Genomic DNA, 15665 nt, shown 5'->3' with positions numbered 1-15665 from the left:
GAGGGTTCCAGTTGCCAAATGCTGCGACGACGTCACGCCTACACCGCAAGGAAACGTAGGGCGCCGAACACGACGTTGATCAGGGTGCCCAAGTAGATGCCGATCTGGAATCAGTTGCAACACGCTATCGCAACGCCATATGCAACTCACCCGCATGCGCTTGCTGAACACGACCGAGCCCACCAGCTCGCCGCCAACAAGGGGCGACGAGCTCACGCGCATGGACACACTTTCGCGGCTTGGCACGGGGCTCACGACCCCGGGAACCTCGAGGGTCTCGGAGCCCGTCGCCCCATGTCCACGGATCGCGGCGGTGTGCGCCGCAGCGCGCCGCTCGTCCTCCAGCCTCGCGGCCGCTTCTGCCCGGCGCGCGAGCTGGTCTGCCTCAGCCTCGGCGTCGAAGAAGTTCGGCAGCGGCTCCTCGCGGAAGAAGAACCACGGCGTAAGAGGGAACAGGAAGCCAGTGAGCAGGCCATGCAAGATCGCCGTGTACATGCCCTCGGATGAAGCTGGGGTCAGCATAGTTGTCGTAGCGGTCGTCGCGTATAACCCACTCGTGGCCGTCTCGGGCGTCAGGTCGCCCTCGATCCACTGCTCCTCGAGCGCGCGCGCGTGCTCGTCGTTCATCCCCCCAAGGTCGGGCACCTCCTCCCCCCGACTTTCGTAGAACTGCCTCCGCATCGCCGCGACCTCTTCAGGGCTCAAACCCGCGTCGAGGAGCGCGTCGAATCCGCGCCGGCGCGGCGCCGTATCCGGCTCTTCGTGCTCGCTCGGCGGCGCTGCATCCAGCGGCCCGCCGACATTGCAGTGAAGGTACACGCGTTCCTGGGGCGGCTGGGGCGGTGCTTCCTCCTCCTCGTCGCCGGCCAGGCCACGCCCGACCTCCCGAAGGACATCGCCGACTGCGGAGCCCGCTTGACGGCGCACACGTTCTTCCAGGCTGCGCAGCCATGGAAGGAGGAGGATGCCATCTGTGAGGAGCCGTCCGGCGTGGATCAGGCGGAGCTGGTTGCCCGCAACATTGGGGCGCATATGGCGAATCTGGCGTCAGTGGCGTGCGACATCGGAAGCGTGATGGGTGGTGGCCGAGGGAAAGTGAGGCGTAGACGGGACATGGGCAGCGGACTCACCTTGTCCTTGACCTTGCCGACACTCTCGCCCTCCTCGACCCAAACCTCGAGGTGTCCGCCGGCATCTTCCTCATTCGAGAAGATGATAGTGACGGGGCGCCCGACATCGGGGGCGCGCGCCTTGCCCTTGTCCAACGTTGGCGGCTCGTCATCTGGCGGCGTCGTCGCGCGCTGCTTCCCCTTCGCCTTGTCTGACTGCGGGAGGTAGCGGCGCGCATGTAGCTTCGAGCGGCTCGCCGGGCCCATGTTTGCGGGCGCGGGAAGGAGGGGCTCGTTCTCGGAGGGGCCGGCGGGGGTTGACATGGTGATGGTGTGGGGTGACGTTGCAATGGCAGGTGGAGATCGCCGAAGTTGTCGAACGGTCGGCCATGGCCTTATTAGGGAGTATCGTAATGAGCAACTCCGCTATTACAACACCCACGTGGATTTGCCATCAAGATGGGTGGAGGCGGAACGATGTTTTCAGTGTCTCCAAGTCACCCATGTTCGCCCGCTCCATCCTCCGCGCCGGCCGCGTCGTCTCTCTCCGCGCTCCCTCTCTTTCGGCTCGGGCAGTGCCCGCCCGCCGCGCACCATCCGCGGCGTCCTGGAGCCGCGGTACGTCGCTTTCTCCGCTTATCTGACCACCTCACTCCATCGCTGACTCCCGCTGACTCCAGCCTACGCAACTGGGACGTCACCCGTGTCCCCGACGGACCCGAAGCTCGGGCAGGCGCAGAGTCTGCTCGAGGACGGCACGCGCGCGCTGGAAGAGGGCGACCTGCCGCGCGCCAAGGCGGCGTACGAGGAGAGCATCAGCGTCATGCCGACCAGCGGGGCCTGGTTCAACCTCGGCGTGGTCGAGTACCAACTCGGTGAGTTGGCGGCGCTTGCCGCGAGATATGGACTGCGCAATTCAGTGCTCGGCACCCGATGAGCCTGTTGGGCAGCTCGAATTGCAGCCGAGGGATGCGCAATTCAGTCCAAGCTGGCTCGGGGTATTTCCCGCTCGACGGGAATCACCGCTCACCCGAGAATAAAGCGATATCGCTGTTCCGAAACACTCGTCTTGCAGGTACTGGATTGCGATTTACCCGGAGCACATGGGCTGACCTCAGCTGGGCCGCAGGGCGCCATTGACGCATGGAAGCAGAGCATCGCCCTCGAGCCTTCTGCGGACGCATACACCAACCTCGGCAGCGCGTACATGATGTGCAAGCCGCCGCAGACGGCTGAGGCGATCAAGTCGTTGACGGCCGCGATGGAGATTGCGCCCGAGGACCCCGAAATCCAGTTCAACCTCGCGGCGGTGCTCGAGTCGAGTGAGTCCGCCGTGACATGGTTTGCAGGATGCTAATGACAGCCGACCAGCTCGACACGGCGCTCACGCTGTACCGCAAGGCACTGGCTGGCGGTGTCGAGCGCGCTCTTGCCAACATCCGGAACATCGGCGGCAAGATTCTCGCAAAGAAGCTCAAGGAGGAGGAGAAGTAGACTCTAGACATGCATATGGCTCACGGCTGCTTGATGGCGCGGCGACATGTTTTGCCGGACTATAGTGGTTGTAGAGAACACTTCAGATTATACAACTGTGGCTTGGGCTTCTAGATCCCCAGCGCCGCCTCCTGCACCTCAAACCGGGGGAGACATCGTCCTGCGCGTGCGCGCCACGCCGTCGCCCGTGCTGAAGAGCTGGGGGTCGGCGAGCTCTCGCGGGGCCGGATCCTTACGCTGCGCCCCGACGGCGACAGCTGTGATGTGGCCGCGGGGCTGGGCGTACGGGGGGCGTATAGGTCGTGATGGGCCGGCGATGGGGACGGCGACGGTGTGCGCGGCGCCCATGCACGCGCATCCGCGGAGGGATGTGGGGATAAGGGGGAGGCGTGTGGGGAGCAGCGAGACGGCTGGAGTCCATCGGTGTGTTCGAGGGAGGGCGGTGCAGAGGATGGGGGGTGGTACGGCGTCGGATGTCCGTAGGCGTACGTGGAATACGCGGGTGGAGTCAAGCGATTTGGCAAGGCGGGGGGTGCTTCTGCCCCCGGCTCGTCCATCTCGACGTCACCGTCGTCGTCTTCCAATGCGCCTAGCATCTCTGCAAGACTGCGTCGGCTCCGGTTACGCACGCTCGCGCTCCGTGCGCTGCCACGCCGACTCAGCTCGCCGCGGGCATACGCGCCAGCCACCCGGCCGAGGCTCGCCGCTCGTGACGCCGTGTATTCTGCGTGCTCGACGCTGGTAAGGACGGGCTGCGAGATGGAGCGGAGCATTGAGACGCCGCCGCATCCGTGTCCTTGGGGTGCGGCGTAGGTGTTCAGTGTGAGCGCTGGGCGCTCGGGGCGGCGCCGTGGGTACGTGGCACTCCGCCGTGGAGGCGAATGCACGAGGTCCGGGACGGGGCCGGAGGCGGCTGCGTCCGCCGCCGCCTCGAGGCGGAACGATGCCTCAACAGGCGATGTGAGGGGTGGGTCGAAGGCCATGGTTGATGGGAAAAAGTGATGGTGGAGGTGGTGATGGTGATGAAGCTAGCGATACAGTCGAGTCTCGAGGCGATAAAGATACGCGGTACGGCGAGGCCGTCCTGGTGTTCGGTCTTGGTGACAGCCGAGGTCTTCGTGATGCTCTTGACCGCTGGGTTTAACCGCAATGTCTCACCGGCGATGCGCCTGTCGTCCTCCGCTGGCGGCTGGCCGCTGTGTGCGCCGTCGATTCGTGAAGCGGGCGGGAGGACTATCCCGTACTAGTCGCTCGTTGTCAAAGTCAAAGAAGAAGTCGCTGTCGATCACCCTCCATGTATATGAGCAGCAAGATTTCGCATCGCGGCTGCATCCATTGCGCTCTGCAAGCTGCACGCCGATCCGAACCGCGGCACGGCCGCGCCCACGCGCCACACGCACATCGTCAAGTAAGGTTAAGTGGCGGTGGCGCTGGAACGAGGACCGTACGTCATCATGCATCTCAACCGCAGGTGATCGGCGGGTGTTCTGCTCCAGCCCTGCGCCCTCACCTCCCGCTCTTACGTCCATGCCCCGGCGATCGCAACTTACCAGAACCCAACGGCGCCCGCCGTCCTTCCCGTGGCTTTATCTGGTTTGCGGCGCTGTCCATGCCAGGCAGCCTGGCCGCTTAGGCCTGGATGCACAGACGGCGGTACCCGGTATGAGTCATCTCTGCTGCGCTCGTGGCGTCGACGCCACGCAGACGCCGGTGCAGATCTGCGCGGTTGTGATCATGCAATCTTTTCTAGCTGTTCTGTCAGCCTGTGACTTGGCCAGGGCCAGGCAAGCTAGGCGAGCGCCTACGGTAGCCTTTGGCAGATCATCTCTCGTTGCAGATGTGTCGCGAACGTCTTCGATGATTACTTCTATAGAGCACAAGCAAATGTCCCCTGCGGAGTATTAGACCTCAGCTGAGGCCGCGGTGAGTTTGACCTTTCGCACACCTGCAGCCCCATACGAGCTCCATGCCCATTCACCTTCCTAATCATCGTCGTGCAGCCAGTGTAATACTTCTATCGGTTGGATCAGCTGCAAAACTTGTCTTCTAGATTACCACCTAACCCGCCAAATTTATTCCGCCAAATTGTCTTCAACTTCTCACAGTGCCTGCGCCACTGCGACTCACCCGTACATATATCTCCAGGGTGCCATGAAGATGAGCCGGGTGCCCACTCTCCGAGGGCCACCCGATGGCATATTGTATGTATGCGACGTCCGTCGCCTCACGAAGCACGCTCGCTTGCCCTGCGGCAGTCTCCGGCCGCACGCGCCATCCCGGATTTCCGACAGCGCGTCAGCATTGCTCGTCCATGTCAGCATCAGATGGGGCGTCAGTGGGGATCTCCGCAACGGCCCCCGGAGTCGGCACGTCCCTGCCGGATCACAAGGTCGGGCCGGCGTGGTCTGGGAAGCGAGCAGGCGGAGTACACGGATCGTGGCTGGCATGCATGGCATGACTTACCACTGGAGTGGAGATAACCCCAGATCGTGCTCATTCCTGGAAATCACATCCGACCTTCTCGGCCGCCCATGCACTCTGCATACAACTCAATGCTATTAACGTGCTCTACATCTTCGCCCGGAGCTGCACCTCAGCATCGCGCTCGGCCTGCGCGCGCACACGCAGGTCCTTGCGCAAAATCTTGCCGGATGGCGACTTGGGGATCATCTCGACAACAACGACACCGCCGCGCAGACGCTTGTGCTGCGCTACGCGCTCGGCAAGCCATGCCGCAACCTCGGCAGAGAGCGCGTCCCGGTCCGCACCGGTCTTGATGTTCACGTTCTTCGCGACAATGTACGCGCGCGGCAGCTCCGTAGCCTGCGCCTCGTCCCACACGCCAATCACACCGACATCGGCAACCTTCTCGTGCTGCAACAAAATGCCCTCAAGCTCGGCAGGGGGCACCTGGAAGCCCTTGTACTTGATGAGCTCCTTGACACGGTCGACAACCCTGATGTAAGCGCTTGTCACATTGTGAGTTTTCAAGCTCCCGCTTCACGCGGACTCACTTGTACCACCCCTTGTCGTCAATGATGAGCACATCTCCGGTCTTGTACCATCCGCCGGGCGCCATCGTCTTCTCCGTGGCATCGGGGTTGTTGTGGTACCCCTTCATGACACTGGGGCCGCGAAGCCACAACTCGCCGCGCTCACCCCGTTTGGCGTCCTCGCCATCCTCGGTCACCAAGCGCGCCTGGAAAGTGGGCAGCAGTCGGCCAATCCAGCCCGCGCGCCCCTCAACCTCCTCGCCGGTACACACGTGCGTCGTGGGCGAGCACTCCGTCATGCCGTAGCCCTGCGTCAGGGCGATGTGCGGGAAGCGCTTGTTGAAGCTCTCGGTGAGCTCGGGGCTACATGGCGCCGCGCCGGCCATGAGAGTGCGGAGGCTGGACAGGTCGTACTTGTCGACGTTGGTCGAGTTCAGCAAGATAATTAGGATGGGAGGAACGATGAGGCCGTGCGTGATCTTGTACTTCTGGATAGCCGAAAGCACGGAAATCTCCTCGAAACGCGGGAGAACGACGACCGGCACTCCGACAGTGAAAGGCTGGAAGTGCACGATTGTAAGTCCATAGATGTGCGAGAATGGGAGAATGCCGAGCACCTTGTCCCGCCCGCTCACAAGCTGCTGGTAGCCAATGTTGAGGGCCTGGAGCTGGGACGTCATGTTGTTGTGGGTCGTCATCACACCCTTTGGCAATCCCGTAGTACCCGACGAGTAGCAGAGCCACGCCGTGTCACGGCTCTGCTGACCGGGGAAGTGCTCTGGCTGGCCACGCGCACCAAGCACCTCATCGAAGACCTTGTACTGTGCGAGCTCCTTCGGCTTCTTCTCGGGCGGGCAGAGGAGGATGACGCGCTCGTTGGGGAAGTCGCGCTTGAGCTCTTTCCGGGCCGCATCAAATACTGGCAGCAAAGAAGGGTCGATGAAAATGACAGATGCGCCCGAATCATTAACCTGGTGGGCGATCTCATGAGCCGCGCTTCTGTCAGCAACATGCGCCCGGTATACTCACTAGGCATAGTTGGCAGGCGAAACAGTTACACCCGCAGCCATGCACCCGTACGCGGTGCGCACCCACTCAAGGGAGTTGAGGCCCCAAAGGCACGCGACGTCGTTGCGCTTAACGCCGAGGGCGCGGAGGCCACTCACGAGGCGCAGCGACGACTCCTCGAGCTGGCCCCGAGTCAGCGTCCGCCCGTCCAGCCCATCGATGTAGGCAGGCAGAGACTTGTCAAACTTCTGGAGAGGCGACTCGTTGCCAAACAGGTAGTCCCAGAGGCTGCACTCGGGGAGCACGTCCGGCTTGCGGTGGTCCGACTCGTAGATGATCTCGGGCATGGCGGAGTGTGGGGAGATGGGGTTTGGAAGAAGGGACAGTGGTAAGAGGGCTGTGTTCGGTTATGAGTAGCGACAGATTCGACAGTAGTGGGCAGCCAAGACTGCGTGCTTGCGCAATAGGCGCTGGGGAAAGATTCTGGTATATGCGTTGAGGAGCTGTGGTTGGCAGCGGAGTGCTTGTGGCCCCGATGCAAGACGCCACTCCACCATGACCCCACAGTGGGCACCGCGCGCCACCTGGGCCCAGCTGGGGCGACCGGTCCTCGATCCCTCGTTTCAACCGGGCCGCGTGCGCCGGGTGAGTGACGGAAACAACTGGTCGGCTATTAACCCCGGAAAATGCTACAACCGGTCCGAGATGACTGTCAACGGAGACATTTCCGCCTTTATTCTATCCCCACATTTAGCCTTAGACGGGATCAGAAACACGTGTCGAGTGGGCCCCGCGTTGAGATTTCGTGTTGTTGCGCGTCTCAGCTCGTCATCAGCGCCATCGTCCTCACTATCAGCTTCGCTCTTCCTTTCCGCCATGTCGGAGTCTGGCACACCCGCCTTTCTTTCCTTCCCCGACTTTGGGAACAAGGGGAGCGCTCCAGAAGCGGGCCCCAGCGCATCGCCGGCCTTCTCTTCGTTCCCTGACACCGACATTCCACCCAGTCGCGACATCGTGCTCAAGGATGGCAGCACCGCTGGAAACCGCGGAGAGGGCCAGTCAAAGCGGCGACGGATAGACGAAAGCAGCCATGGCGACCATAGAGAACGCTCTAGGCGTGAGGACGAGCGCAGTGAACGGCGAGAACACAAGAGCGGTCGGCGGGAACACGAGTCGCGGCATTCGCATCGCGAGGAGGGTCACGGCAGGAGACAGGAGGAACATATCGACTCGGGGAAACGAGACGACAAAGAGCGCCGTCGAAAGCGCTCTCGGTCCCGGGACCGTGGGCGCGACAGCCGTGATCGTCGATACCGAGAACGGTCCCGCGATCGAGAACGGTCTCGCGATCGAGATCGCGATAAGGAAGGACACGAAGGAGGACGCTTCACAAAGCGACGCACGGGCGAAAAAGCGGAACATGAGAGTGACGAGCGCCGTCTCGAAAAAGAGCGGCGGCGCGCTCGTGACCGCGAAAGAGCAGAGGCGCTCAAGGGCAAGGACCCGGATGACGGGCGCCCATGGTACGAGAGCACGGCGTCAGCGAAGCCAACTGCTACGGTGAGCTTACGCCGTTGCGGCCCGTGATTTCTAACGTCAGACTCGGTCTCTCGACTGGTTTGTCGATACTGTAGGCGACGACGACATCCTGCGGTATCGGGAGGTCGCGACACGCAACCCTCCTCGATACCATCGCGATTACGGTAAGCTAACGTGGCATAATCGTAGGCTGACTTCCAAGGAGGGCGTATTTTTGGTCTTCCAGGTGACGTGCGAGCAGTGAGGAGCAGGGAGCACAAGAGTTTGGAAGCGTCGCCATTTGGCCGCCCATACGTAAGCTTCAATTAACCCCTACTGCTGACGCGCAGATACCGCGATATTCGGCGCGTGCCATCGATGGATCACTGTCATCTCATGGAGCTCGACTTCTTATGCGACCCAAGAAGACGTCAGACGGCGATCTCGATGCCGACTTTCTCCCTCTCGACCACGGACGCCTCCGAGTTTCACCCGAGGATGAAGACGAATTGCCCGATTATCGTGCCATCACCAAGGATAAAACCGAGGACGACCCCGAGTACGAGGACATGGTTGCGGTGCTTGGTGATCTTCCCAACGTCGAGGACGATATCAAAGCGCAACGTGCGGAGTATGAGCGCGAGCTCAAGGCACGGCCGGAAGACGTCGAGCGTTGGATAAAGTATTCCACCCTGCACCTGCAAGAGTCAGGTGCAGTGGTGACCGGTGACATGGATCCAGCCAAGGCACCTCAGACTAGGGCAAACGCTGAAGTCACTCTGTCCGTGCTGCAGCGCGCACTAGACGCGCACCGTACCAACCGCGCCTCGACCGACCTTCACATCGCCTACCTCCGCGCCGCGGAGCAACTGTGGCCGGCCGACAAAGTTACTCGAAGATGGAAGAATGTCATTGTCGAGCTCGGCCGCACCGTGCCGGAGGAGGAGATGATGAAGGTGTATTTCGCCTACATCGACTGGCGTGAAGGGCAAGGCATCGGGGTCAGCGGCGGCAACATGGGCGGCGTGGACGAGGTTGTTGCCGTCTACATCGACTGCATTGGGCGTCTTAGCAGCATCGGTGAGTATGAGATCCTCATCCCGCTAATTTTTGCAGATCGGGACAACGAAGCAAGAGAGGAAAATCAGGTTTACCTCTTGCTACGAGCGTGTCTGTTCTTGAAGGCTGCAGGTGAGCTCAAGATTGAGTGGAGAAGCTGACTGAGCAGGTTACACTGAGCGAGCCCTTGCGACGATGCAAGCTGCCATGGAAGTGTAAGTTGTACTATTCACTCGTAGCTCACAGCAGAACCTTCTTCAAGCCTTCGTACCTTCGACCGCCGGCTTCGCCCTTCGATCGGGAGCGCTGGTTTAACGGCGTTTTGATGGAGTTCGAGGACTTCTGGGACTCCGAGGTGCCTCGCATCGGCGAGTCAGGTGCGCAGGGTTGGAGGAGCACGCATGAGTCGGAAACAGTGGTCCAGCCACCGTCATTCCGCCCACGAGACCTTGATATCGGCACGGACGGGGACCCTTACGCCCGTTGGTATCGCGCCGAGCGGCGTGCCGAACAAGCTCTCAGCGTTCCCGGGCGCGCAAGGGATCTCGACCCACCTGGCGACGACCCCTTTCACATGATAATGTTCGAGGACGTTGCCCCGTTTCTGTTCCCGGTACAGACGCCGTTGGTCCGACTCCAGCTCATTTATGCGTTTTTGACATTCCTAGGTCTCCCTTTTGCTCCTCCAGAGGCCCCTACATCATCCCCCTCGGCGAGCGACCCGCACGTCCGCTGGGCACTCGCTTCGAACAAAGTTATGAGGGGGGCATTCTGGCCGCCACGGCCGACGACGAAGCGTATTGTATGGCAAACGGTTGGCGGTACGCCTATGGATGCCGAGCAACCACGCGCGCTCCGCTCGCCGTTTGGCTGCCCTGCGAAGTCGTGGATGTCGGAGCGCGGAACGCTATTTGCGGACGATAAGTGGTTCCGTGACGTGACAGCCACCGACCTGCTCCATGTTGACGTTGACTTTGCTCGGTGAGGACCCTCTCCACGCGGAACGCTGATGTCAAGCAATGTTCTCACGTTGATGCGCCCGCTGGTTCCAGATCCTTCGTTCGTGCTGTCAGCTTTTGCAATGGAGGCTGCGATGTTGCACAAGGGGTGAGCCTATCTCACAATTGAGAGCTAACCGAAAGCGCAGTAAAGATAGCGAAAAGCATTCTTTCCGGTGACAGCGACAACCTCCTTCTCTGGGACGGTTACGCCCGTCTTGAGCAGCAGCGCGGAAAGACTGCGGTCGCCCGGCAAGTATATATAACAGCCCTCCAGGCGGCCGAACAACGAGCTGCGGCGCCTGGCTCCGACAAGGACTATCTGGAGCAAGATATGGGCGAGCTTTGGGCTGCCTGGGCTGGGCTGGAGTATGAGGCTGGCGACGAGGCCTTGTGTCTACAGGTCCTGTTTATGGCCGCTGGGTTTCAGCGCGAGCGGATAGGTGAGCGGATAAGCCGTGCAGTCGCTGACAAATACAGCAGAGTGTGCGGCGCCAGGCTACAAGGCGCAACAGCCGTCGCCTATCGCGATGCTCAAGTTGCGACAACATTATGACATGCCTCGTCCGGACTCCACACACCAACTCGTCCTGACCGCAATCTTCTTCGTATTGGTAGACGGCGCGGAAGCAGTGCGGAGGCGTCTGCTCGACATCGTCAACGCTCTGCCAGCCGACCATCCACGCATCGAGGAAACACTCCAGTTGCTCGTCAAGATAGTATTCGTGCACAACAGCCGCCACTCGGCGCCTGCGTCGCTGATGCGAGGTTTGCTTGAGCGGGCCATAGAGTTGTGCCCGAACAACACGATATTCCTCTCGCTTTATCTCTGGGGAGAAGGCAACCGCCGCGTGTATGGCAACATTCATCGCCTTACATCGCGCCTGCTCACAGAGGACCACGGTATTGCCCCCCTCCTTTGGGCAGTCTGGGCGGAAAGCCAAAGCGCTTCGCGGACATTCTTCGACGAAGGAGGAAGTGGCGCAGAGCGTGTCCGACGCGCCCTAAACCAAAGTGTCAACTCGGCTAAAGGGCGACAGTGCGCAGGCTTGTGGATGCTCTACATCGAGTTCGAGATGCTTATGAACCGCCCCAAGACTGCAAAGGAGCTGTGCTATCGCTCATTGGCGTCCGTTAGCGGATGTAAGGGTGAGAAGCGTCCACGCTGGAATACCACAGGCAGCTGACGCCAGAACTCTACCTCCTTCCGTTCTCGACACTACGCGAACATTTCACGTCCCGCGAGCTCCGTGATATCGTTGAGCTCATGCTCGAACGCGGAATTCGTCTGCGCGTAGACACACAGGATTTCTGGGACCACGACCATCTCACCGAGGACGAGGATAGCGATGAGGAGATGATCGGCCCCGTCCCGGACGACTATGAGTATGGCATGCTGCGCGAGCGCGAGGAGCTCAAGCCCTACTAGTCGAGCATACGTGATGTGGTCTGTACGCAGAGCAGTGCAGGCGATGAAGTCGATCCACACTCCATGCCAGAGTCCTGTATGAGGCTAACCAAATTCGAGGACCTCTCTCAACACAAAACAATGTATTCGCGCATGCTAGTCCATGTACAACATAAGAATAAGAAGAGGCTGAGGAACTGAATCCTCTATTGAGGAGAGTGGGATTCGAACCCACGTCCGAAGACTGCGGAGGTACTTGATTCCCTCGTTCTGCTCTCGCAGAGGGATCTCCTGAACACAGCGCCTTAGACCACTCGGCCATCTCGCCGACGGATGAGAATGCCGTGGTAGAATATTGCTGAAGCATACGCTGTAGCGGGATATCAGAAGTTGGGGGCGGTGAGAGAGGTGTCGTCCAAATCTTCTGGAAACGTATCCAGCGTAGCCCTATGGTTTCTTGTGGGTATGATTGGCGGTTGACAGCTGATCTACAAACTCTAACGATAACGAACGGAATTCAGAAAACTCTGCGTGGCTCGTCACAGACTGTACAGCGGAGCCACCATAAAGGGAGGTTCCGTCGGTGGACCCGTCGCCCTTGCGATTCCCGTGCACTATGCGAACCCAACGCCAACTCGGCCGGCTGAGCCGGCTCGACCCACACCATCTGTCTGCTTAGGGACAGCCGGAAGCAGTACATATGCAACCAGTTGCGGCAAGGTCGGGGTATCTTGCCCAAGTGCTGCTGCCGGATTTGGTCTTCGCCTCATGTCGGCTATTCTTTTATGAAACGGTGAAGCTTAGTGAAACGGGGAACTCAATATATACCTGGCGGGTTTTCCCGTTGTCGGAAGGGAATTAATGCAGTTTAATGTAATTCACCCGCGCCACGTTCAGTGAGCGCGCCACGCTTCTTATCGGCGCCACGTTTCTTATCTGCGCCACATTTCTTATCCGCTCGCGACCCCTCGTAAGCCTCACGCATAGCAGCCGTGTCACAGGACAACACCCATCAGGCCCCATACAAAACCCAAAATGGTAGGCTGGGCAAGCTAATGCCCTTTTTGACGAGAGTGGGATTCGAACCCACGTCCGAAGACTGCGGAGATACTGAAGTCCAGAGGATGTCTGGGGAGTCACCTTAACACAGCGCCTTAGACCGCTCGGCCATCTCGCCGATGGATTGGAGCCCACAGCCTCGCACACAGCTCAAAAAGGCTTCTGGGGCGCTTCTGATAACGTTTTCAAAGCTTGCAATTGACTGCATTGTCCTTAGCTCATATATTTTCCCGATAGCTAGGCCGTGAAGTACGTGTTGCTTCCTCAGTTGCAGCAGCAGTCTCTGTAACTCCAGACGCGACCCTTGCAGGCTTTCTTGCACCCAGCTCTCGAAAGGCCATCACCTATGCACAGACGGGGACGCGCGGGCTCTGGGGCTGGGACGGGGTCGGCATTGGGCTCGGGAGCTGCAGCGGGGCCCGCGTCAGGGGCGGGAATTGGATTGGCGAGGACGGCTGTGGTGAGGGCGAGGACGATGATGTTGAACTTCATGATGTGTGGCGAGAGTCACAGCATTCACTCGCAACTCGCGATATATCTCTGTCATCTCCGTAGGGCAAAGAGTGCCCTTCTATCTGACAGGCCGTGCCGCTTGCCGTGATCGCCGAGCCTCACCCAGGTAACTACATCATGCTTACGTGCCTCTCCGATCAATGCGGGACTAGCTGAATATGTTTAAATCTTGTTACATCGCACATGATCACAGTGCGCACATGTGGTCTTAATCTTTTGAGCACATGACACGCAGCTGGAGCGCTAGCGCACGAGCGTAAAAATGTAACTGTGAGCCAACTCCTGCGTGAGCCGCATCTTGGTCTTAGTTAGGTCGAATTATCTGGGGAGAAAAAATGAGAGGGCACCTCACAACAGCATCATTCGCCGCGAGTTTCCTCAAGACAACCCGGTTGGAGACACATCTTAAGAAATGACATTCGAGTGCTTGACTGTGTGCTGATCGGGGCCCTGGCTGCACAAAGTGCCCTGGTCTCGGCTTACCGTAATTCCAACTGACGTTTCCTCAGCTACCATTGTCCGTTCCGAACCCATCTCCGACACCCACAGCAGCCCCACGCGCTGATAGGGGCGCCTTGACTACCGCCCCAGTGTCAGCATGCCCTGCCGGACCTGCCGTAATCTTTGGAGGACACAGGCGCTTTCCTTTGGATGGAGCTGTTGCTGGACGTCAATGAAATAGCTTTAGAAACACGAGCGGCAACGAGTGGCGAGATCTGCTTTTGATCGGAAGAGAGGCAGCTGTTGCGACAAGTTAGACCAGGAGGAAACGACTGAGAATGAGATCGGGGGGCTAGGCGGATCTTTTGAATACAGGGAACGGGTGAACAGACATATCGTGACAGGGGTTTACAGTCTGATTCCTGTATTACTCCACGTTGGGATCATCGTCGAGCTCAGTTCGTCACCGACAGTACCAACTGCACCACTGATTAGGGTACGTGAGATTATCGTGACGGCAAGCAGGCTTAATTTTTTCCTACAAACATCGAGGTGAATGCTTCATTGGTGGTTCCCACGCCGAGTAGCGTCTCAGCTTCCCCCGGGTCTCTGCTTTCCGCCTTGTAGTTGATTCAACTGACTCGCTTACCCTACCTTCAGTCCACTATGCCATATCGCCAGAATAAACAACAGCAGCTGTTGAGGTACGAGAGCACAAGGCCCTTGCACACCTTCCGGCACGACTCGTAAGTTGTGGGGCCAGATAGTAGGCAGAGACGCCTTCCACCTGCCGAAGCGAGTGTCTCGGCATCAGGCTGCACACTGGAGGCTGTGGAGGCTGGCGAGGGGAGTGGCGCCGCGTCAGGTTTGGTGTGAGGGAGGGGTGAGGCGGCAATTAACTTAGCGAAGATGAATAGCGCGACCTTCATGGTGAGTCAAGGAGCTCTGCAAGTTCGGACAAGATTATAGCACCGGGATTCTTGGATGGCCTATACAAGTCACAAGCAACATGGCAAGAGCTTTTGAGCTTTGAACAGTGTTGTCATGATTACTCGGGAAATTGAAGCAAACCTAATCCAGTATTTATTTCAAACCTTCACGTACTACCATCTCTTGCTTTCGGATCCCCTCCTTGCAGTCAGTGATGCACCCACTCCACACGTACACTTTTACGTTGCATCCCTAACGCAGCAGCAATTCGGCCCGTCCCTGTAAATTGGGCCTGCGCACATGGACTGGCAATACCGCTTTGATCTGAACCGGAAACAGTTGGCTCTTCTGTTACCACCGTCGTCTGGCGGCATTGGCAGAATGCCGGGCTCTGCGGCAGGGATAGGCTGCGCGTTTGCCTCGGGGCGTGCGTCGGGATTCGGGATCGGTTCGGCGACTGCCAGGGCGGCGAGGAGGACGATGGCGAGCTTCATAGTCACTGAGTGATGCTGAATTCAGAAAGGTATGGCGGAAATCGAAGTTGTGGCCCATGTGTATAAGACGCGTTTGTGCTCCAAGATGTCATCTTTTATCATAGCGGGAAGCGACCACTGCGCATCGGGCTCGAAAAAGGCAGCATGGTGAGCGGTCCAACTCTGCGGCGATGGGCGTGAGGCTGTGCGGTAAGGGGCAGGCAACGATGCCAGTTTAGAACTGTACAGGTCGAAGGTATCCCGGACTCCCCTGCATTCACATCAGCACTCCCCGCGTGGTTGTAGGTCACCTGCTCTCGGGCCTGGTTGTCAAGATGTTAATGTTCATTTAGCTAACCTCTTAGTTTGATGCTCGTCTTGCCTTACGATGAGTGCCATCAGGGCACATGGTCTCCCCCCACGTCCTATCGAGAATGTGCTAACCTTGGCTGCCGTGGAAACAGCAACCGCCAGTTTACAAGGCAGAAGAGGCTCCAATGACGTTGTTGTTGTGGTAACACATGGTGCCAAGCCTCAGCTTCTCGTGCGAGCTACCCGTTGATCAATAGAGTAATAGAGTACGATTGCACGGTCATGGATGCGCGGAGATGGGGCTAAAGCAGACGAGGTGTGCCCACGTGGCCCATGCGCAAAGGCTTTGT

At 59.3% G+C, this 15665-nt stretch overlaps 5 protein-coding genes across 5 annotated transcripts; 2 read left to right on the top strand and 3 right to left on the bottom strand.

Annotated features, from left to right (window-relative positions):
* Positions 1-38: 38 nt before the first annotated feature.
* Positions 39-1433, bottom strand: COLE_03668 (uncharacterized protein; the record flags this gene model as incomplete). The annotated part of the gene is made up of 4 exons (XM_018421183.2): positions 39-104; positions 151-509; positions 555-1041; positions 1131-1433. 4 exons carry the CDS (start codon positions 1431-1433, stop codon positions 39-41), a joined length of 1215 nt encoding a protein of 404 aa, XP_018281541.1.
* Positions 1434-1612: 179 nt separating this feature from the next.
* On the top strand, positions 1613-2466 carry COLE_03667 (uncharacterized protein; the record flags this gene model as incomplete). Its single annotated transcript, XM_018422168.2, has 3 exons — positions 1613-1727; positions 1790-1984; positions 2228-2466. The coding sequence occupies 3 exons, from the start codon at positions 1613-1615 to the stop codon at positions 2464-2466; spliced, it is 549 nt and encodes a 182-aa protein (XP_018281540.2).
* Positions 2467-2713: 247 nt separating this feature from the next.
* Positions 2714-3586, bottom strand: COLE_03666 (uncharacterized protein; the record flags this gene model as incomplete). The annotated part of the gene is made up of 1 exon (XM_018419721.2): positions 2714-3586. The coding sequence occupies one exon, from the start codon at positions 3584-3586 to the stop codon at positions 2714-2716; it is 873 nt and encodes a 290-aa protein (XP_018281539.1).
* A 1585-nt stretch (positions 3587-5171) lies between these two features.
* Positions 5172-6951, bottom strand: COLE_03665 (uncharacterized protein; the record flags this gene model as incomplete). Its single annotated transcript, XM_018422167.2, has 3 exons — positions 5172-5559; positions 5618-6592; positions 6626-6951. The coding sequence occupies 3 exons, from the start codon at positions 6949-6951 to the stop codon at positions 5172-5174; spliced, it is 1689 nt and encodes a 562-aa protein (XP_018281538.1).
* A 529-nt stretch (positions 6952-7480) lies between these two features.
* On the top strand, positions 7481-11608 carry COLE_03664 (uncharacterized protein; the record flags this gene model as incomplete). The annotated part of the gene is made up of 11 exons (XM_018425718.2): positions 7481-8164; positions 8205-8307; positions 8346-8437; positions 8473-9202; positions 9239-9313; positions 9351-9396; positions 9431-10162; positions 10199-10288; positions 10324-10622; positions 10660-11328; positions 11373-11608. The coding sequence occupies 11 exons, from the start codon at positions 7481-7483 to the stop codon at positions 11606-11608; spliced, it is 3756 nt and encodes a 1251-aa protein (XP_018281537.1).
* Between the last annotated feature and the right edge of the window lie 4057 nt (positions 11609-15665).

Source organism: Cutaneotrichosporon oleaginosum, assembly GCF_008065305.1.
Source record: "Cutaneotrichosporon oleaginosum strain ATCC 20508 chromosome Unknown ATCC20508_contig03, whole genome shotgun sequence".
Classification (NCBI taxonomy): Eukaryota; Fungi; Basidiomycota; class Tremellomycetes; order Trichosporonales; family Trichosporonaceae; genus Cutaneotrichosporon; species Cutaneotrichosporon oleaginosum.
This window is presented reverse-complemented; position numbering and strand designations above follow the sequence as displayed.